The following is a 24,391-nucleotide window of genomic DNA, read 5'->3' on the forward strand; positions in this document are numbered from 1 at the left end:
ATTTTACATCAACTCTCGCACATCAAAAGTTGAAATTCATGCCATGACCTCAAATTACCAACCCACAAATAAACACCACCTGATATTGTATGGAAGAATGGCTTAAAATTATGCATCAACTTTGGCGCATGAAAAGTGAGATTCATCCCATCACCTCAAACTACAAGCCCACGATTAAACACCACCTCACATGAATCGTCAGGAGAGGTAGTGATATTGTATGGAAGAAGGGATTAAAATTTCACATCAACTCTAGTACATAGAAGTCGAGATTCACCACTTGCCCTCAACTATGAGCCCACATGCCAAAACAACGAACATGTCACATGAGTTATGAGACATTTTTAGCACAAGCACGTGCATATGTAGAACATGCCAACAAATGTTTGGATGAAGGGCTTAAAATTTTACATCAACTCTGGCACATAAAAAATCAAGATTTACCCAATTACATCAAACTATGAGCCCACAAGTAAACACCTCACATTAATCATTAGAGGGGGTGGGGGGAGAGGGGTTAGTGATATTGCATGTAAAAAGGGCTTAAAATTTTACATCAACTCTAGCACATAAAAAGTCGAGATTCACCACATCTCCTCAAACTATGAGCCCACAAGTCAAAATAAACAATACCTCACATAAATCACGAGACAATTTTTAGTGCAGGTGCATGTATACATAGGACATGTCAACTAATGTTTGGAAAAAGGACTTAAATTTTTCCATTAACTCTAGCACATAAAAAGTTGAGATTCAACCCATCGCCTCAAATTGCGACCCAAAAAGCAAACTGTAATGACTTGGAAAAATTTAATGAAAAAATAATGGGAAAAAATAATAGATGAGAAAGATAAATAAGGAATAAAGAAAAGAGGGGGAAAGAAGAAAGGGAAAAGAAATTTTAAAAGGGATAATAAGCAGGTGCTCGTCGACGAGCAGGATTTTCTCGTCGACGAGTGATGTTGTGTGCCTCGTCGTTGAGTAAGTATGTCTCGTCGACGAGGATTAATCGAGATGGTTCTGGCTGTTCTAAAACTCCTTGACGAACTCACGACCTTGTCGACGAGTGTTCTTCAGTGGTTCGTCGACGAGTCCACGGGGTAAGGTCGAGTATAAGAAGGTTTGGGGTAACTTCTCTGCGAAGGAAATTAGATTTCCTTTAGTTTTTCTCTCTCTAAACGATTCCTCTCCCTTCTCTCTAAGAATTCGGCCCGGATTCAGCCCGAATCGCTAAACGGAAGTCGCTACTGTGTTCTAGAGAAAATTCTCCACACATCTAGCGAATCAATTTTCTTAAACTGAGCTTTTCAGGAAATGCTCCTAAGTTGAGGTAAGGGTCTAGATTCTCAATTTTGCATTTTTAAAAGGTTTATTTAAGGTTTATAAGTTGAGAAAATGCAGAAATAATAACTTATTTTGGGTTTATTTAATTAAACTAAGGTTTTTGAACCAAGGTCTGGTTGAGCATCTGAGGTGTCAGTTTGGGATACCTGTTGGTGAATTTCAAGGAGTCAGGTAAGGGGGAATTTATATATATTAAATCAGGTTTTCATAAAATAAATGAAAATGGATTATGTTATATATATTTATATATGTTTTCATGTAGGTATAAAATGTCAATCGTTTAAATTATGTTTTCTAAGCTTAGGGATGCTTATATAGCTATGTATATGTGAAAATGAACTGATGAAAGTGGAAAACATTTTTAGGATAATTATGTAAGAGATGAAGATATATTTTCAGTATATAAATGTTAAATATTGGTTGACTTATTTTACAGACCATGTATACATTTTTCTGCAAAACTGTGTGGCATGAGTAGTTTGTAATGCAGTGAAAACGTATGTTATATGTATAAGATGCAGGCTATGAAAGAAATGCATTGATAATGAAATGTTATAAGGATTACGTTGTTTGTGTATGATAATACAACCATGCATACAATGACAGCTAAAAGGAGCTGTAGACTAATGATGACAGTTAAAAGGAGTTGTGTTAGAAGATTCTAACGCATATCTATGTGGACTAAAATGAGTTGTAGACTAATTGATGACAGCTAAAATAATTTATATTAGAGTATAGGAATGAGTTAGGAAGAAAAATAGGAGATGGGTAGGTTAGGTATTGATAAGTATAGAATTTTGTCTTATAGCCTGGAGGCAGAAATCCCTTGGCGGACTTCTGTGATTTTCTGATTCAATCGATGGTTTCAAAAAATCAAGGTAAATCCATCGACGGTGATGTTTCTTAGCCGTGAGATTGGTCCTTATATGAAGATTTTGGATTTTATTGGATTCCCCGTGTTGCAGTTGCCAGATCACACTAAGCCATTTGAAGTACACACGGATGCGTCAGACTATGCCATAGGTGGTGTGCTAGTACAATAAGGTAACCCTATTGCATATGAGAGCCGAAAGCTCAATGAGACCGAGGGGCGCTTTTGATAAAGGCATGTAGGCATAGCTCCGCAGGGAAGCAGTCAAGCAAGGCTTCTTCAGCCTTCGTGACCCAAGCTCGTAGTCCGCGTAGGGCGAGGGACATACGGGGCTTAGACAGCAAAGCACTTCACTCGCTTTAGAGAAAGAGTAGCTTTCTTCTGAACTACACTCTTACGTTTCGCTTCGCGTAACTCTTACGTAAAGTATGTAACTCGTTTTACAGTCGAAGTCGAGCTCAATTACCTTCCTTTAATGATTATGATATTTGGAGTTATGATATGAAATTCTTATCTCTTTTCTGTCCTATTTTTAGGATGGACTCTAGAGATGAGAATATAGAGGCTGAAGGGAGGGAAGGTTTAGATACTTCCAGTGAAGACGACGTTGATACCTCCAAGACACTACAAGGTATAGCCCACCGGTTTAGGGAAGAGATGAAGAAGGAACCCAAAGAATAGAACTGTCCACCTGTAGGTCAGGGCTGCAGCATTAAGAAGTTTATGAGGATGAACCCTCCAGCCTTTGTAGGAAGACCTAATCCAGTGGCTGCAGATAATTGGGTACATGAATAGAGGAGATCCTAGCTGTACTCGACTGCACGGACGAGCAGCAGGTCCATTATACGGCATTCAAGATGACCGCGGAAGCAAAACACTGGTGGTTTTCAACAAAGCTACTAGAGGAACAGAGACCAGTAAAGATAGTGCTTACTTGGGAGAGATTCAAGGAACTGTTCTTTGACAGGTATTTTCCTTCATCTGTCAGAGAGGAAAAAATTGAAGAGTTTACTAATCTGAGCTAGGAGAGATTACCGTTGCGAAATATGCAGCAAAATTTGTGGAGCTATCACGCTTCACAAACAAGGCAATAAAGGCCATAAAATTTGAAAAAGGCTTGAGGCGCTGAATATACGAGCTGGTGGTGGGGTTTCAAGTTCAGACTTTCTCAAAATTAGTTGATAAAGCTTCGGTGCTGGAAAAGAGTATCCAAAGCAACACAGAACTTTCAGAGCAAAAGAAGAGGCTTGCACCATCTAGTTTTCAGGCCGAGGTTAGTCAGGGATCGGGGAAGAAAGGAAAATAAGCAGTGGACTCCATATGCCAGAAATGTAATAAAAGGCATAGGGGTGAATGTTTGTTTCACACTCTGAATTGCTTCAGGTGCAGTAAACCAAGGCATATCAAGAAAAATTGTCGGGAATCATTGCCTATGGTATCTATTCAAAACCAGGATCGGGGAAAACAACAAGTACCACTTGGAAGAGGTGCTCCACCCCGACTATATACACTTCAAGCTGAGGAGGATGCCATTAAAGAAGCAGGTATGGGTTTAAGATTAAAGAAATTATAAATTAATTCAGTTATGGATGATTGAGCCATATACACGATAATCTAAATGTTTATGATGATGTGATTAAATGTAAATAATGTAGGGATTTGGGTGATAGGCATAAAGAATTGTATGATTTAATGAATTCTAATGATGTGAAAGGATGATTAGTAGGTAAAATTTCGAGGACAAAATTTCTTAAGGGGGGAAGAATGTAATGACTCAGAAAATTTTAATGATAAAATAATGGGGAAAAATAATAGATGAGAAAGATATATAAGGAATAAAGAAATGAGGGGGAAAAAAGAAAGGGAAAAGAAATTTTAAAAGGGATAATAAGCAGGTACTCGTCGACGAGCAAGATTTTCTCACCGAGAAGTGATGTTGTTTGCCTCATCGTCGAGTAAGTATGTCTAGTTGACGAGGATTAACCTAGAAGGTTCTGACTATTCTCAAACTCGTCGACGAACTCACGGCCTTATCGACAAGTGTTCTTCAATGGTTCGTCGACGAGTCTTATCTCCTCGTCGACGAGTTCACGTGGCAAGGTTGAGTATAAGAAGGTTGGGATAACTTCTCTGCGAAGGAAATTAGATTTTCCTTCAATTGTTCTCTCTCTAAACGATTCCTCTCCCTTATCTCTAAGAATCCGGCCCGGATTTAACTCGAATCGGTAAACGGAAGTCCCTACTGTGTTCTAGGGAAAATTCTCTACACATCTAAAGGATCAGTTTGCTTAAACTAGGCTTTTCGAAAAACGCTCCTCAGTTGAGGTAAAGGTCTGGATTCTCAGTTTTGAATTTTTAAAAGGTTTATTTAAAGTTTATAAGTTGAAAAAATGTAGAAATAATAACTTATTTGGGGTTTATTTAATTAAACTACGATTTTTGAATTAGGATTTTTGAATCAGGGTTCGGTTGAGCATCACAGGCATCAGTTTGGGATATCCGTTGGTGAATTTCAAGGAGTCAGGTAAGGGGGAATGTATATATATAAAATCAGGTTTTCATGAAACAAATGAAAATGGATTATGTTATATATATTTATATATGTTTTCATGTAGGTATAAAATGTCAACCGTTTAAATTATGTTTTCTAAGCTTATGACTGCTTATAGCTATGTATACGTGAAAATGAACTGATGAAAGTGGAAAACATTTTTAGGATAATTATGTAAGAGATGAAGGTATATTTTCCGTACATAAACGTTAAATGTTGGTTGGCTTATTTTACAGGCAATGTATAAATTTTTCTACAAAAGTGTGTGGCATGAGTAGATTGTAATGCAGTGAAAACGTATGTTATATGTATAAGATGCAGGCTATGAAAGAAATGCATTGATAATGAAATGTTATAAGGATTACGTTGTTTGTGTATGATAATGCAACCATGTATACAATGACAACTAAAAGGAGCTGTAGATTAATTGATAACAGTTAAAAGGAGTTGTGTTAGAAGATTCTAGTACATATCTATGTGGACTAATTGATGTACAGTTAAAACGAATTGTAGTATGAATGAATGAAATGAAAATGAAATGAAATGGAAATGTGAATGAAATGAATATGAAATATGAAATGTAAATGTGAATGATGTAAAAAGTAAAGTGAAATGTTTTGAAATACTAAAGTTATGAACATGAACAGTTATGGATGATTGAATAACGATAGAAAAAATAATATATTATTATATTATCAGTATGTATGTTAGTAAAACATGTTACGTTAGGGTGAGACAAACTCTTCGCCTGAGGGCTTGCTGAGAAAGGTGAGTGCACTAGTAGTATCAGATATAGCAGTAGGCTGCAGAACACACTAGGGCAGAAGGAAACTATTTGTATGGGCGGGTAGATTTCGCTATTCTCGGGGGCCTTCGCTAGTAAACTTTTGTATGAACTGTGTAAGTACGAGATTTATCTGACACTTGAGGGCTACCTAAGTAAGGTGAGTGCTCTGGTATGCTTCAGTTGTGACCTTTGGGTTGCTTAATATATCATAGCAGAGGTGTGCTACTTGTATGGGCGGGTAATCACCCCCATCATTGGATAGTCTCGAGGGTAAATACTTTACATGTATTTGAATAGGATCAGGCAATGATTTCAAATATTATGCTAATGATTTGCAAATGATGAAAATGTATACTTATGTTATTTTCAAATCTCATGTTAATCACTCGCTGTTTTAGTATATATTGTTTCTTTCTTTATTAAGATATGTCTCACCCGAATGCAAACTTATCTTTTTCAGGACCACCATGAGATCGAGCTTAGAGAGCTTGAGTTGGATATAGCATTTTTGGGGTTATAGAAAGAGAAAAGGGTATAAACATTTTGATGATATTATGGGATGTATATAAGTTATGCTTTATGTTTTAAGTCTTCTGGATCTTATGGATGGCTGTGGAACATACTGGTGTTTGTGAATATTAAATGTTTTTGGAAATATGTATATATATATATATATATATATATATATATATATATATATATATAAGAATACAAGTGACGAATGGTTATTATGGATTATGGGTAAAAATAGTAAACTCTGGTATTATTTTTATAATTGAGGATCATAATTATGTTTTCCGCTGCGTACATGGTAATTATTAATGGATTGTCAGGATCTAATCAGGAAATAACACACCAGACTGGGTTTAAGGGTTCAGGGCATTACAATTTGGTATCAGAGCAATGATTTTGGGATTTTGAGAACTAGGAAATGATTTATACCAGAGTATAGGAATGAGTTAGGATGAAAAATAGGAGATGAGTAGGTTAGGTATTGATAAGTATAGAATTTTTTCTTACAGCCTGGAGGCAGAAATCCCTTGGCGGACTTCTATGATTTTCTGATTCAGTCGACGGTTTTAGAAAACCACGGTAAATCCATCTTCGATGACATTTTTTAGCTGTGAGATTGTTCCTTATATGAAGATTTTGGATTTTTATTAGATTTAATTTAATGATTATGATATTTGGAGTTATGATATGAAATTCTTATCTCTTTTCTGTCCTATTTTCAGGATAGACTTTGGAGATGAGAATATAGAGGCTAAAGGAAGGGAAGGTTCAGATACTTCCAGTGAAGATGACGTTGATACCTCCAAGGTGCTACGATGTATAACCCGTCAGGTTAGGGTAGAGATGAAGAAGGAACCTAAAGAACAGAACTGTCCACCTGTAGGTCAGGGTTGCAGCATTAAGGAGTTTATGACGATGAACCCTCCAGCCTTTGTAGAAGGAACTGATCCAGTGGCTGCATAGAATTGAGTACAAGAAATAGAGGAGATCATAGTTGTACTCGACTGCACGAACGAGCAGCAGGTCTGTTATGCTGCATTCAAGATGATCGGGGAGGCGAAACGCTGGTGGGTTTCTACAAAGTTACTAGAGGAACAGAGGCCGGTAAAGATAGCGCTTACCTGAGAGAGATTCAATGAGCTGTTCTTTGATAGGTATTTTCCTTCATCCGTTAGAAAGGAAAGGATTGAAGAGTTCACTAATCTGACCCAAATATGCAGAGAAATTTTTGGAGCTATCACGCTTCGTACCATTTCTGATCCCAAACAAGGCAAGGAAGGCCAGAAAATTTGAAAAAGGTCTGAAGCGCAGAATATATGAGCTAGTGGTGGGGTTTCAGGTTCAAACTTTCTTAAAATTAGTTGATAAAGCTTCAGCGCTAGAAAAGAGTATCCAAAGCAACACAGAGCCTTCAGAGCAGAAGAAGAGGCCTATACCATCTAGTTTTCAGGCCGAGGTTAGTCAGGGATTAGGGAAGAAAGGAAAAGAGGCAATGGACTCCATATGCCAGAAATGTAATAAAAGGTATAGGGGTGAATGCTGGTTTGGCACTCCGAATTGCTTCAGGTGCGGTAAACCAAGGCATATGAAGAAAAATTGTCAGAAATCATTGCCTATGGTATCTATTCAAAACCAGGATCGGGGAAAACAATAGGTACCACTTGGAAGAGGTGCTCCACCCCGACTGTATAGACTTTAGGCTGAGGAGGATGCCATTAGAGAAGCAGGTATGGGTTTAAGATTAAGGAAATTATAAATTAATTCAGTTATGGATGATTAAGTCGTATACACGATGATCTAAATGTTTAAGATGATGTGATTAAATGTAAATAATGTAGGGATTTGGGTGATATACATATTGAATTGTATGATTTAATGAATTCTAATGATGTGAAAGGATGATTAGTAGGTAAAATTTCGAGGACGAAATTTCTTAAGGGGGGAAGAATGTAATGACTCGAAAAATTTTAATGATAAAATAATGAGGAAAAATGATACATGAGAAAGATAAATAAGGAAAAAAGAAAAGAGGGTGAAAGAAGAAAGAGAAAAGAAATTTTAAAAGGGATAATAAGCAGGTGCTCGTCAATGAGCAGGATTTTCTCGTCGAAGAGTGATGTTGTTTGCCTCATCATCGAGTAAGTATGTCTCGTCGATGAGGATTAACCGAGAGGGTTCTGACTGTTCTGAAACTCCTCGACGAACTCACGGCCTTATCGACGAGTGTTCTTCAGTGGTTCGTTGACGAGTCTTATCTCCTCATCAACGAGTCCACGTGGCAAGGTCGAGTATAAGAAGGTTTGGGGTAACTTCTCTGCGAAGGAAATTAGATTTTCCTTCAGTTTCTCTCTCTCTAAACGATTCCTCTCCCTTCTTTTTAAGAGTCCGGCCTGAATTTAACTCAAATCGCTAAACGAAAGTCTCTACGATATTTTAGGAAAGATTCTCTACACATTTGGAGGATCAGTTTGCTTAAACTAGGCTTTTCAGAAAACACTCCTAAGTTGAGTAAGGATTTGGATTCTTAGTTTTGGGTTTTTAAAAGGTTTATTTAAAGTTTATAAGTTGAGAAAATGCAGAAATAATAAATTATTTGGGGTTTATTTAATTAAATTAGGGTTTTTGAACCAGGGTCCGGGTGAGCATCACAAGCATCAGTTTGGGATACTTGTTGGTGAATTTCAAGGAGTCAGGTAAAGGGAAATTTATATATCAAATTAGGTTTTCATGAAATAAAGGAAAATGGATGATGTTATCTATATTTATTTATGTTTTCATGTATGTATAAAATGTCAACCGTTTAAATTATGTTTTCTAAGCTTAGGGCTGCTTATATAGCTATGTATATGTGAAAATGAACTGATGAAAGTGGAAAACACTTTTAGGATAATTATGTAAGAGATGAAGGTATATTTTCAATACATAAACGTTAAATGTTGGTTGGCTTATTTTACAGGCAATGTATGAATTTTTCTGCAAAACTAAGTGGCATGAGTAGATTGTAATGCAGTGAAAACGTATGTTATATGTATAAGATGCAGGCTATGAAAGAAATGCATTGATAATGAAATGTTATAAGGATTATGTTGTTTGTGCATGATAATGCAACCATGTATACAATGACAGCTAAAATGAGTTGTAAACTAATTGATGACAGCTAAAAAGAGTTGTGTTAGCGAATGAATAAAATGAAAATGAAATGGAATAGAAATGAGAATGAAATGAATATGAAATATGAAATGTGAACGATATAAAAGGTGAAAGGTTACATAAAATGAAATGTTATGAAATGCTAAAGTTATGAACATGAACAGTTATGGATGAATGAATAATGACAGATAGAATAATGTATTATGATATTATCAGCATGTATGCTAGTAGAACATGTTACGTTAGGGCAAGGCAAACTCTTCTCCTGAAAGCTTGCTGATAAAGGCGAGTGCACTAGTAGTATCGGATGTAACAGTAGGCTGCATAACGCACTAGGGCAGAGGGAAAACTATTTGTATGTGCGGGTAAATTTCCTTATTCTCGGGGGCCTTCGCTAATAAAGTTTCGTATGAATTGTGTGAGTACGAGATTTATGTAACACTTAAGGGTTTACTGAGTAAGGTGAGTGCTCTGGTATGCTTCAGTTGTGACCTTTTGGTTGCTTAATATATCAGAGTAGAGGGGTGCTACTTGTATGGGCGAGTAATCACCTCTATCCTTGGGTAGTCTCGAGGGTAAATACTTTGCATGTGTTTGAATAGGATCAGGAAATAATTTCAGATATTATGCTAATGATTTGCAAATGATGAAAATGTATACTTATGTTATTTACAAATCTCATATTGACCACACGCTGTTTTAGTATATATTGTTTCTTTCCTTACTAAGATGTGTCTCACCCAAATACAAATTTATCTTTTTCAGGATCACCACGAGATCGAGCTTAGAGAGCTCGAGCTGGATATAACATTTTTGGGGTTATAGAAAGAAAAAATGGTATAAACATTTTGATGATATTATGGGACGTATATAAGTTATGTTTTATGTTTTAAGTCTTCTGGATCTTATGAATGGTTGTGGAACATACTGGTGTTTGTGAATACTAAATGTTTTTGGAGATATGTGTATATATTATAATATAGGTGACGAATGGTTATTATGGATTATGAGTAGAAATAGTAAACTCTGGTATTATTTTTATGATTGAGGATCATAGTTATGTTTTCCGCTGCGTACATATTAATTATTAATGGATTGTCGGGATTTAATCAGGAAATAATGCACCGGACCGGGTTTAAGGGTTCGAGGCGTTTCACAAACACCGCCTCACATGAGTCGGGGGTGCCATCTGGAGAGAGGATGGGCAGAGGTAGTGATATTGTATGGAAGAAGGGATTAAAATTTTGCATCAACTATTGCACATAAAAAGTGGAGAATAATCACATCTCGTCTAACTATGATCTCACAAGCCAAAATAACCACACCTCACATGTATAAGCGCAGGCGCATGCAAACATAGGACATGTGAACTGAAGTTTATTTTCTAGGAAAAAACCATCTCATGTGTTTTTCAGCACTGAAGATGTGTGCAATAGTAATAGAGATTTGAGCCTGTTCACATTGGAGGAATTCCCGACATTCCCACTAGGCCACACGAGCTCAACTTGCCTTGGTGCCCTACTGACCTCTGCTGAGAGATCTTAAAGAATGTTTCTGATGTCACTTCTACGAGAGCAGATAGTCAATGTTGCACCGGCTTAGTCAACTATGCAAGCCAATCCACGGTGATTGGTGCATAGTGGTCAAACCACTAACAAGGGTTTTAGTGGTCCTACAGGATTCTAGCCAGAATTTAACTGTTCTGGTGCAAATCCACTAGCAGCAGATGGGATGAGAGCATTTGTGAGTTGTGACAATGACACTAGTTCATATGTTGTCAACATCTCAATGAGAGAGAGGATAACATGCTCTTACATGCTCTAAAAGTATGATATTATATTGCTGTAATAAAAAAGAACTGCAATCATAACTTGCATTTTTCCTACTGGGATTAAGTTTCATGCTTAATTACCTTTCAACATCGATTGACTTGCTAATCCTCCTGTCTGTGGACGGTGAGCGCGTGGATCGATTTCCGAGTTCGAAGAGAGTATAATTACCTCAATGAGGTGGTCATGACCCATGACACATGAGTTCCAAGACCACAGGGGGTTGCTTTTAAATACAAAGACACCCAACCCATTCCTCAAGCACTGGTCCATCACTCAAAAACAATCCCAGCTGCAAGCAGTGTTAGACAAGGCCATGGGGAATTGCTTGGTTTTGCAAAAGAAAACTATCAAGATTGTGAAAATGGACGGAAAAGTCCTTGAATACAAAGCACCCATGAAAGTTCACCAAGTATTGCAAGAGTTTCCAGGCCATGCAGTTGCTGACAGGCTTCCAGTCCTACGACATCTTCTGCCGGACGCTGAAATGCTCAGTAGCCACTTGTACTATCTTCTACCCCTGTCAATGCCCTCACCAGACGATGAAAAGAAGAAGGTGAGGTTTCTAAATACAGAGACAGAAGGCGGACAAAGAACTGCAGTGGTAAGAATTAAGCTGGTTATCAGTAAGCAAGAGCTGAAGGAGATGTTAAGAAAGGGAGGGGCTTCAATTGATGACATAACTTCTCATCTTCAAGATAAACAAAACAAGAGTCAGATTGACACGGTTGATGATGATAGGAAAGGAAACAGAGTGTGGAAACCTGTGTTAGAAAGCATACCAGAAGTAAACTAGCATATCTCTCTCTCTCTCTCTCTCTGTTACTATAGTTCTGACGTACAGGAGCTCATGATGTAATGGTAGATACTGAGCCAAAACCTTTTACTTCGTTTCTTATATCCAGTGCTCTAAAAGCATGTTATCTCTGATACATCAAAAAAATACTCATCCATTCTGCAGTTTGGCCAGTCATAATATACTATTAATCCATAATACAAGAAATAGGCAACAAATGTTTGATGCTGGGATCTATCCAGCTATAGTATTTGCAAGAGGATCTTATTAGTTTATCTACAAGAATTAGGTCACGGGAGCAGCAGTAGGGGCCAGGGGTCTTTAATTTTCTCCTCTTTTCTTCCATTTTGAAATTTCAAAAATAGCCAATCCTTGAGGATTACACATGCCCTAAAAAGCATGGTCCTACAAATGCACAGGACTGTCCGCTAGTTAAAATAGTATACCATTAGTTAACTGATTTGTAGAGCAGCACAACAGTTTCAGTCAACTCAAGAATCAACCAACTCAATCCCAATAGATTAATTTTTGCTTCACTCTCTGATTTGGATCCAGATTCTTAAGAAGAGTTTCAATTTACCCAAACTAATATAAGAATCAAACCCATAACAACATGTAAATTTCATATACTTTTCAATTACACAGACCTTATGTTTCCTACTTTCCTCATGCAGCTAATTAATTCATTAACGAATATAAATTATGATTAATCATTTCACTATATTTTTCACCTTTCATTTTCTGATAAGAGAGCAGTTTATCATACTTACGAATTTTGATTCTTTGTTTTGTTTTTATTTGGGGTGGCATGAAGCCTGTGATACCTAATCCCTGCCACTTCGGCACCTATTGCTCTCCAATCCACAAGTTTTTTGGAGACCCATAATCATGGATGTGAATTTTCAAACCACTAATTTGACTAGAATTATACCAGTCATTGATATTGTTAACTGAAATTAGTAGATTTTGCTACTGGACTCGAGCTCATGGAACAGGAATGCATCATCCCAACCAACACACTAGACATGAACTTGTTCTAATAACATTAATCCTTATCTACTGCGGCAAAGCTAGGAATCTCTCTGGAGATCAAAATAGAGCCACTTCCTATATCTCAAAAAACTGTATGCCCAAGTACAATTTTCCAAGAGCAATGTAAAAAGAATTCTTTGCAGCAAATCAAGATTTTATATGATGGGCAATTGCCACCCCCCCCCCCCCCCCACCCGGGCCATTGCATTTGTACAGATAACCACTTGTACACAATTTGGACTCTAATTAGATACTTTTAAATTTGTCTATCTCGTGCTTTTGCTCATATTTTAGGCTCTCTCTCTTGCCCTAGCCTGCAAATTGTTATCCTATCTTGAAACCTATACAGAATCTAAGCCCACCCTAAGCTAAATAAGTTAGTTCCACTCCAACTGCTTCGGTTTAATTCAAATTTCTATTTTGGAAACAAGTAGACTGTTCTGAACTGTGGTAGCCCCATATTGGGGAATAGAAGCCACATGGCACTTCCTTTTTTCATTTTTTATTTTTCTTTTTTTGAAATGCGTTCACATTGCGAGAGGCCCCATACACCCACTGTTCCTAGAGCAATGAGCAACAAACACTCATGGTGGGCACCTGTGCCTCCCCGACAGGCCAACACATGAACCTGCAGGTGTTGCAGAACAAGTTATGAGTTTACATCATACCACAAAGGAGTTGATATATGTTTCTGAGAGAAGCTCATTTGTTTATTATGGTAATCTAGACCTTATCAATAAGTTTTGCATGTACCCTTTGAAGTTCTCAGAAAAACTCGGATCCCAAATAAATTCTTGAACAAATTACGAGTAAAATTCATGAATGCAGGGAAAATTCTAATGTCCAGAATCTTTGCAAGCAGAATCACAGCTGAAAATTGACAATCAGAATGATAAAGAAACAGGTCAGAATAAAAAGGAAAACAGGGGAAACTAGGACATGAGAATGAACGGGAAGGAAAAAAGGATCAGGGTACATAGGGATGATTATCACACATGATTCTCATAGAACGATACTAATGGCGAATGCATCTATCGTCATTGATGCATAAACAAAGATACCAATTAGTAGTGATTGAATTCAGAACGCTACCTTTATTAGCCTAACGGGAAAGCGGTACAACCAAATCTAAGAGTTTGAGATCAAATTCCTTTAACTTTTTATAAATTTATAAACATCAATAACAAACGGAAACCTCCTAAAAATAAACTGACTGAATACAACAATGTATCTGACTAAATCTTCCATATGATAGACAAGCCACTAAAACTTCAATGACTTTTTCTTTAAGTCTAGGGAAATTGGGTGGGAATGATCAACACTAAATTTTGTAATTATATTCTTATCACCAGAAAAAATATCTCAATTTGCATCGAGGAGAACCCAGCATGTTGGCTGGAATTACCTGAGCTCTAAGAAATGCTTGTGTTACACTTCATGTAGTGATAGGTTATTAATGACTTTTTTTATTCAGCTCTTTTCCCCAAATTTATCGTTTTGTGGGCTCTCATCACCCCGTGTGATAATTTTTCTTGACTGTCCTATCTGATCATGTCAGCTAATCATAATTCCGCACTGTGACAATTCTTAATTTGTTGGAGAAAAAAAAATAAAGGAATAGATGAAATTGCGAAACATCTACCCAACATGTCTAAAGCCATTGCACGTAGACCTCAAAGTCTTATGGTTAGTACAAGTTAAAAATGATTACATCTGTTCAAGCATACTATTCTTGTTTCAATATACTGAAGCTTATTATTCACAGGCACCAAAGGATAATTAGAAGGCAAACAAAATCCATTATGGGTCTTAATGGGCTGCTGATGAATTCTTAATCCACCATGAATGGTATCCCCACTTTAGGGCCTAGTGGTTGACTGAGGAATTGTGGTTGAGGCACCTGCTCCAATCTAGCGCACCTTAATCCTTCACATTATCACACCCATTCAAAATTTCATTAAAAAACTCATTTGTTCATGTGATATAGTTCAAGTCATTAATAAAAGCTCTGTCGAAATTAAATGGGAAAAAGGATGAGGAGAAGGAAGAGGTGTTGATTAGAAATCAGGTGGACTTTCATCTGACTTTAATTGAGAAAATACTAAAAATTGTGAAAATTATTGGAAAATTAGTGATTAATATTTCTGTAAATTCAAGGGGGAAATAGAGAATTTTAGTGCCGTGTGGAAAGCTTGGACTAGGATAGTTACAAGTCAACCTTTCAACTGCCTAATTTTTAATCAAGAAATTTGGAAAAGTTCACATTTTATTTTAAAAAAAAAAAAAATTCTCTTGCGGGTGAAAGGCTATGAAACCTCAAAGAAAAGGACAAAAAATTAATAAAATAAAATAAAATAAGAAGAAGATGATGATGAAAGAGAGGTAAACCAAGAGAAGACTTAATTCAGTTTAGAACCCAGCCTCACGCAAATTAATAGATCTATTTTAGCAAAATAGAGTTTGCGGACTGAAACATAATATTTTACTTTCTTTTTGTTTGGTTGTTTTAGAGAGGCATGTTGTTGGTTTGGGAAGAGAGGAGGCATGTCAAGTCTTTCAATCCCCATTTTCTGAATTGTAAATTGAATCATATTTGGTAACAAATTCAAAAGCAACTTTGAAAAGACAATTACCTTACAAAATATGAGTAACCTACTTTTATAATGAAGAAAACAGCATACCCTTGAGTGTTTAATGGCATTGTGAGGATCCAATGAGAAAAAAGAAACCTCCATAAGTCCAAAACTCAATCAAGGAATCCTCCTTATTAAATATCACCATCCTCATCATCTAAAATGACCCTCTTGTATGGCCTCCCAAGGGTGACTCAGGTGGTAAACTCAAGACTCTTCTGATTAAATGACCAAGGTTTGAGTCTTGAAGGACTATGACATTTTATTCTTGGTATTTAAGTGAAGAAAGGTAGAGGAGCAGACCTATCATCTTGGTGGATTAGTTGAGTGTAAGACTCTAGTCATATAAATTTGATTTAGCTCGGTCCTTTAAAAGGCATTCATAAGGCGCAGCTTGAGGCAGAAGGAAAAAGAAAAGAATCAAGGTGTTACTTTAGGTGCATTTTTCCCAAAACTTGTACACATACTCGATCAAGGCATATAATTTGGGTAAGGCATCACTTTTATGCACTATTAAGGGAAACGTGAAAGTTTTTTTAGATGAAATTCTTAAAAATTTTATCAAAACAAAAATTAGGGCTTAGTGGGTAAAATGCGGAAGAGGCCTCAAGCATTCAACCCCAAACCTCTATGTCCCCAAGGTTGGCTCAAGTGAAACATGGGCAAACTGCAAGGCTTCCTCAAGTATTAGTTTCAATTTCACATGAAGGTTAATCTTTTATTTATCATGATGGAGGCAAGGGGTCAGTCATGTCCTTCCCCAACTTAGTGCCACAAAGGGGGTCCAAACGGCTTATCCAAGTTAGATGGATGAGTGGTATAATATTAAAAGATAAATTAAGGAATGAACATATTCGCGGTAAGTTAGGTATAGCTCCTGTAGAAGATAAGATAAGGGAGAGATGACTCAGATGGTATGGACATTTGTAACGTAGGCCACATAGTGAACCAGTGAGGAAGAGTGAGTTAGCTACTGTGGGGGACAGTAAAAGAGGTAGAGGTAGACCTAAAATAACTTGAGAGGAGATAGTGAGTAAGGATTTAATATCCCCAAATCTATCAAAAAAGATGGTCCATGATCGCATAAATTGGCGAAAAATGATTCATATAGCCAATCCCACCTAGTGGGACTTAAGGCTTGGTTTTATTGTTTTGTTGTATTCTGCTTATTATATATTCCTTCTCTTCTGTGAAATCATATTCATTTCTCAAACACCTCAAGGGTTATTTCTTGCCTTACTAAGGGTAAAATGTCTTGCCTCAATCCTTAGCATTTTAAGAATTCATTTAGATTAATAAAAGGGTTTGCATTTTAAAAATTGATTTAGATTAATAACAGAGTTTGCCCGGTGCTATTTTTTCCTATTTATTATGAGTGTGTAGGCATCTATCATATCCAACAAAGTGATTTGATACTGTTGCTATTACCAAAGTGTAGTGATTTTAAAATCCTCCAATACATCTCTTCTTCCTCTCTCAGTTCATGCTCACCATCATCCTCAATTACTTCAATCCCTTCATCCCCGAGTTCTTTCCCTTTTCCATTCTCATCATCATTTAAGTTTCTTGCTCCTGTGTTCAACTGAAAAAAGAAAAAGAAAAAGAAAATGTTTCATGCTCCCGTAAACTCAAACAAGCATCACTTCAACACACACACCTGCACATACATACGCATAGAACCACAAACTTGCTTGACCTTGACTTCACCCACCGCTACAGCCCTGATTTCTCCACATAACACTAGTAGCCCTCTCAATGATAGAACCTAGAGCTTTTACAACTAGAGGATTGTCCAGATCTTCTCCATTCTCGCTTCGGTCCAATTTCTTGTTGTTTATAGAGGCCTTAAGTCTATTATTAGACAGCCCACCCACAAAAACCTTATTTTTGGGATCAGCAAAAAAGCATCAAGGGGGTGCCACCCATGTACAAAACAGCAAACTCTTACCTTCTGTGCAGGATCAAAAAAATCAAGAATTACAAGTGAGTCAACCAACGACAAACCACTATGTCATCTAGTAACAGTCGTAATTCATTGTTTTTTAAAAACATTGAAGGGTGTAGCCACTCCTTCAAAACAGCTCTCTTATTCCTTTCCTCACAACCAAAATACGGTAAAGGGAATGAGGGACAAGGGTTTCTTCCTCTCCTTACTAGCACAGATTCTATTCCAAGCCCATAGCCCACCTGCCACTGTTCTTGCAATAAGCCACTGACATTTTGGAAATGGCCAAGTCCCAAAGGGCTCTGGTCCAAGAACTGTGCAAGAGAATGATCGATAGATTCTGAACACTCAAAAAAACAAGATGCACCTGTTCACAAGGGTCAGCCCCCCTTTTGACTGTTGTCCACGGTAAGACTTTTCCCAATTGTTTGCCAAATGGACTTCCAAGGAAAGTTGTCAAGAGTTTCTCTTAAGAGTGACTTACCTATAGGAGGATCTGACAATGAACATGCCTTCATTGTCTGAGGTCCACTTGGGATCACGTTTGGTGTTACTACAATGGCTTTTGTATAAGCAATTACAGAAATTAGTATGTCAGTCCATTTCTCAGTCAAAAGCATTCCTAACCAGAGGAGTGTTCCGAAAATTCTCTTGAAAAGAAATTCAGGCATTATTTCTGATGACAGCATCCGATTCATATAATCAACTGAATCATTGGTTCCTTGAGTTGAATCAAGTCATACTATTTTAACAACCATCCTGTGATCAAATGCAACACAAGACCTATGAAATAAAAAGGTAACCTCCATGCCTTTTGGAGTGTGGCTTCTACAAACCTGCCCGCTGCCCCCAGCCCAAGAATCCAAGTCAAGATTGTCACCTACACTCATGAAGATGCAATGTTGGGGGTTCGAGAAACAAGTTTCCATCATATTATCAGGACTAAATGAGGAAGTTGAGATAAATGATTGGCATAATACGAGAGGAAAGCATACAAATTTATTTGTACAAAAATTTGCAGTAGCAACAAGCAAAAATGACCCCAAACAAAAAATCAACTTCAATGGTATGATAATAAGCAACAAAGACCAACTACACCAGTTAGGAGAAGTATCCACGTTTGACGAGAACAATGCTTCAGTTTTCAGGTTATGTGAAAAAAATAGATGGCATTAACTGAAATAAAGCTACTGCCTTGATTGAGCAAGAAACTAGAAGAGGGTCCATGTACAATAAAGCCCTTCAACAAACATCAAAGTGCGGGTATAACATACTAAAGCTTGAGTTGAGAAAGAATCTATTGAAAGGACAAGAGGCCCATAATCACATTCCACAATCCAGAGTGATCAACCTCTCAGAAAGTGTATGCTGCAGTAGTAAATATGAAAGAAATGAACTGTTTTTACATTATGCAAGAGAAAGAGTTCATGAAAATATGATTCTTTGCATAAGATTTTTCCATTCAAAATCATGCACGACCTTATGTATTTCCATAGTTGGTTTACACTCCCACATATTACATCACTTAATTGACTGCTGTGTCAGAAAATAAATACTCACAATGCTAGAGACTATGGAGTAGAATTTTGATTAAGAAATTGAGAGCCTCTACTTGCTCAATGGAAAAAGGGAAAGAAAAAAAAAAAAATTTCCCACCTCATATTAAAATAAGGAATATATGTTCATAAGGAAAGTAAAAACTAGGTGCAGTGAGAATTGTCTGGGCAAAGTGTAGTAACTCGAAAATAAAATAAAATAAAATAAAATAAAATAATAAATAAATAAATAAATATAATAATAAATATCTTGGAGGAGATATTTTTAGATATTTATATATATAAATATCTTGGAGAAAATATTTTTAGATATTTATATATAAATATCTTGGAGGAGATATTTTAAGTTACTTAAGGGTTAAGTTATGTTTTTATTATATAACTTTCATTTCCTCTCTCTCTCTCTCTCTCTCTGTCTCACGTATCACTCTCTCTCTCTGTCCCCCCGGACCACTCACAAGTGCTCCTCGATTCTCTCTCCCTCCTCTCGGCTTGTGGGATCTCATTTTTAGGTCCCACTCCAAAAGTTAGGGTTTCGTTTTTCGGGAGTTCCGGGTCGTTTTTCAGGAATCAAGTAAGGGGATTATATTATGTCAGTTACTTTTGCAAGTTTTAACCGATTGAAAATACAGGATATGTTTATATGTATAAAGTTATAGCTTTTCTAGGGTTTCTGAGCCTAGGGTTTGATTAACCGATATTATTTTCAAAATCGATCGATTAAATTCGAATATGATATTTTTGGATTAAAGTACTGGGCTTTCTGAACGTTTTCACCGGTTGGAATTTGTGATTTCAAACCGTAGGCGTGTTTTAATACGAACCAAAGGCGGTAGAGTTGATTATCTCCATATTCCTGTACTTAACTACGTATCTATATTTTAGTAAAATAACAACTTGGAGATACCCATACCCCTATTTTCAGCACAGTGTCTATTTTCTCAAGCAGTTATTTTATTTATGATTTACCAAGTGAAAAATTGTGCGGCATGAGTACCGTTTTAATTGGTATGAATGATTAGGTTTTGTGTAATACTGAATTGTAATGGCTATGAGCCAAGATTAGATATGACAGCCGGGGGCCGATGTTAGTAAACAGTATATAACAGATATTCCACAGAATTACGAACAGTTTATGTTTTATATAGTTTCATGAAAATGAATTATGATTTCAGTTTTATGATGTAAATTGCCATATATGATTTTAGAGCCCTGTGAATATAATGTTATGTTATGAGCACGGTACCGTAGCTATATGTTGGGAGATAGTACAACCACACATCTTAGAGAGAGTGTTGGTATTGGACAGTCGATTAGAGACCTGGGTAGTATTCCCTGATGCAGAATTCTGAGGCCCCATTCAATGCAGAATTCCGAGTGACCCTCCCGATGCAGAATTCCGAGTATAGGGTAGGCACAAAAGTACTTACTACTTAGTTTGACTTAACTATAATCGGCCGGCTATATGGTAGGTCCAGCCTACGCGCCGCACAACCTGTCATGGGGGAAGCATGTCGTAGTAGTATGTGAACGCGTGACGACGCTAATTCAGCAATCCATGTTGTATCTTCCAGGCATATATGGACATATTTACTATAGAATGGGCTATATTGAGCCAGCAGTATATTACTCAGAAATTATGTATTTTCAGAGATACAGTTCAGTACAGTTTTAAAATGCCAGTTAAATATATTTAAATGTTATCAGTAATATGTTTACACAAAATCTCATGCTAGCCACGCACTAATAATAATATGATCCGTCTTAATGAGAGGTGTCTCACCCTATCATACAAATCATGTTTCAGGTCCTTCAAGGGATCGAGTCCAACGTACCGCCGGGCTAGTGTTAGACAGTTGTTAGATATTGTCAAAGCTTGTGAGACATAAATAACAGTTTTTATGCTTTTGGGGTTTGCAATATTATGATATGGATTTGGTATGTAGTTGGGAACAGTTAGAAACTCTGGTAAGTATTTGATGTATTAGAAATTTTTCTGCTTTGTATGTGTGTGATGATCAGGATGGAACACCTATTTTCCCTTGTTAAAGTGGGTTATATCTATTTATGGTACTAGAGAAATGTGTATGTTATGTTTTAGTAGCACTCCGGGCTCGAGTAGAGGGTTGGGGCGTTACACAAAGAGTATCAGCTTTTATTAGAACTAGAAACAGCCTGATGCATAGATAGACAACAAATATGGACGGAAACTGAAAGTAACATATCACACATCAAATTTTGCAGTGCCCATTCTTAGAATTTCAGATTCTTAATACAGCCACCCAATATGAGTGATAAACGTTCACATTTTCTCACGATAAAATAAAATATGTGCCTTTTAAGTATAGATGCCATCCAGGACAAACATCCACCTAAATTTCAGTTCAGATTCAACTCAACAACAAGAACAACAACCCTTAAGTCCCACCGGGTAAGGTCGCCTACTACTCAACAACCAACCCTCTTCTGCCATTCTGCAGACTCTCGAGTTAAATTCAAATTCAACTCTAAATAAAATTAATAAGCAAAGCCTTTTTTAGGTTGACAATAGCTAGACAATGAGAAAAATAATTTTATAAATATTCCCTAAACTATAATATTGTAAACACTAAAAGGTGTCGCCCAAACAAAAATATGTTGAGAATTCCACTTGTGACTTTGTCCCGCATTGGAAAAATAGAGTGAAGGATGGGTGCTTACATACATGGTTGGGTCCAAAACCAATACGCTTAAGCTTTTTGGTCAAGTTGGTGCTCAACCATGTACATCAAGCCCACGTGAAGACTCCCCTAATCCTAACAAGTGGTATTAGAGCAAGGTTCCCAATGGCTTTGACACCATATGACATTGAGATATTTGATGGTTTTAGCAATTTTAATCTTTGACAAGTAAAAATGCATGTTGCCTTGACTCAAAAGGGTATAGTGAAAGCATTGTTGGGAAAAAAGAAATGTCGAGTACTTTGACAAATGATCCGAAGGACAAGATGGATGAAAAAGCTTTGACAGCAATCCAATTATGCCTTTCAGACACTGTCCTGAGAGAAGTCCTCTCAAAAAAACCACAACCATTTTATGGTTCAAATTGGAGTCATTGTACATGACGAAGTCCCTCACCAACAAATTATATTAGAAGCACCGCTTGTGTATGCTGCGAATGGTAGAAGGTATGTCTATGAAAACCCATGAAGATGAATTCAATTCCATTATTATAGATTTGAAATCAATTGATGTCAAAATTGAAGAAGAGGATCAAGCCCTTTTATTGTAATGTTCCTTACCCCTTTCCTACAAGCATTTTAAAGAAACTTTCTTATTTGCTAGAGATAATATTTCTTTAGAGGATGTTAAAGCTTTCATTATTCCCTAAAGAATTGCTTGAGAAGCATTTTACAGGAACTAATAGTGAAATACAGGAAGATGCTTTGGTAGCTAGAGGGATTCAAGGGACAGCCATGGAAAGAAATTCATATCACAAACTCGTATCAAGATCAAAACATGCAAATAAATTTTGCAATTATTGCAAGAAGAAAGGGCACATCAAGGTTGACTATTACAAGTTGAAGAACAAGAATAAAGAGAACAAACAAGGTCAAAATCAAAGAAAGAAAGAAAAGGAGGTCGAAGCAAAGGTTGTTGATAACGAATCCAAAGGCATAAAATTTGTTCTTTCCACACTACCAATGATGCATGTTAAAAATCACTAGGTGATGGATTCAGCATGCTCATTTCATGTGTCCCAATACAGATTGGTTTTCCACATATGAATCAATCTTTAGTAGGATTGTACTGATAGGCAACAATGCAACTTGTGAAATTGCTGGGATTGGAATGATACAAATCAAAATGCATGATGGTGTTGTGAGAACTCTCACCAAAGTTCAGCACATTCCAGATTTAAAAAAAAAAAAATCATGTCTCTCTCGAAGCCCTTGATTCCAAAGGGTACAAGTACTCTGCTAAAAGTCAAGTTATGAAGGTTAGCAATGGTACCATTGTTATTCTAAAGCAAACAAATTACCTCCTAATTTATATGTCTTGCAAAGTGCTATAGTTTCAAGTGTTATTGCTGTTCCTCAATCCTCTAAGCTATATTCTTATATTACCAAGTGATAACATAAAAGGTTGGGACATGACTGAGAAAAGGCTAACATTACTAAGCAAAATAGGTCTTCTTTGCTGCCAAAGTACATGTAAGATGGAATTCTATGAACATTGTGTGTTTAGAAAGCATAAGAGAGTCACTTTCAACACTAGCACCAATAGAACCAAAGGTACTCTAGACTATATACATTCTAACCTCTGGGGACCCTCCCGTGTTCCTTCTAAAGGTGAATCTTGATACATGCTTACCTTCATCAATGACCACTAAAGAAAGATCTGGGCATTTTTTTGAAGCATAAGAACGAAGTGTTCAGATATTTCAAGCAGTGGAAAGCAATGATTGAGGAACAAACTGAAAAGATGGTCAAGCAGCTCAGAACTAATAATGGATTGGAATTTTGTTCACTCGAATTTGAAGAATTTTTTCAAAATGAAGGCATTCTAAGGCATAAGATAGTCAAACATACACCACAACAGAATGAGATAGCTGAGAGCATGAACAGAATCCTTTTGGAGAAAGTTCGTTGTATGCTCTCAAATGCCAACTTATCAAAGGATTTTAGGGTAGAGGCTATTGCTAGTACTTGCTATTTAATAAATTGTTTTCCAACCTTCTCTTTTAGAGTTCAAGACCCCATAAGAGGTACGGTTTGGTAAATCTATTAATTATTCTAATTTGAAAATTTTTTGTAAGTGAAGGAACAATAGAGGCAAAAGCCAAGAAATTTATTTTCATAAGTTATGCAATCAGAGTGAAGGGTTATAGACTTTGGTATCATGATTCCAAGTCACCTAATTTTATTACCAACAGAGAAGTTATTTTTTATAATTCGGTAATGCTTAACTCAAAGAAGGAGAAAGATACTATTGGAGAAATTAACCAAGTCAAGAATAACATCAAGAAAGTGGATATAGAAAATGACACTATCCATTTGCAAGAGACTACTCCTAATCAGACTAGCTCAGTTGTCAACACTAATGAAGTACAAGAGATGCAACATAAGAAATCATATAGCATTGCCAAACACGGGCTTAGAAGAGATATCGTATTACCGTCAAGGAACAGTACTGTTGTATAGTTTTATCATTCTAATTCTAATGGCTATACTTTGGCAGTTGCACAAGAAACCAATGAAAGTGGAAAACCTGTTAGTTTGTTACATATTCAAAAGCATTTTCTTGTGTCAACTCCGCTAAGTGGTTAGTGACTATGTAAGAGGAGATTGAGTCTTTACACAAGAATCACACTTGGGAATTAGTAAAGCCACCCAAGGGAAAAAA

At 36.7% G+C, this 24,391-nt stretch overlaps 1 protein-coding gene across 1 annotated transcript; it reads left to right on the forward strand.

The window, feature by feature from the left end:
• The first annotated feature begins 11,244 nt into the window (after positions 1-11,244).
• LOC131152967 (uncharacterized) lies at positions 11,245-12,005 on the forward strand. The gene has a single exon (XM_058104955.1). The coding sequence runs from the start codon at positions 11,362-11,364 to the stop codon at positions 11,839-11,841; it is 480 nt and encodes a 159-aa protein (XP_057960938.1). The 5' UTR covers positions 11,245-11,361; the 3' UTR covers positions 11,842-12,005.
• Positions 12,006-24,391: the final 12,386 nt, after the last annotated feature.

This window comes from Malania oleifera, chromosome 1 (assembly GCF_029873635.1).
Source record: "Malania oleifera isolate guangnan ecotype guangnan chromosome 1, ASM2987363v1, whole genome shotgun sequence".
In the NCBI taxonomy this organism is placed as follows: Eukaryota; Viridiplantae; Streptophyta; class Magnoliopsida; order Santalales; family Ximeniaceae; genus Malania; species Malania oleifera.

Coding starts and splice junctions, on each gene's coding strand:
- LOC131152967 (XM_058104955.1), top strand. CDS start 11,362: ATGGGGAATTGCTTGGTTTTGCAAAAGAAAACTATCAAGATTGTGAAA.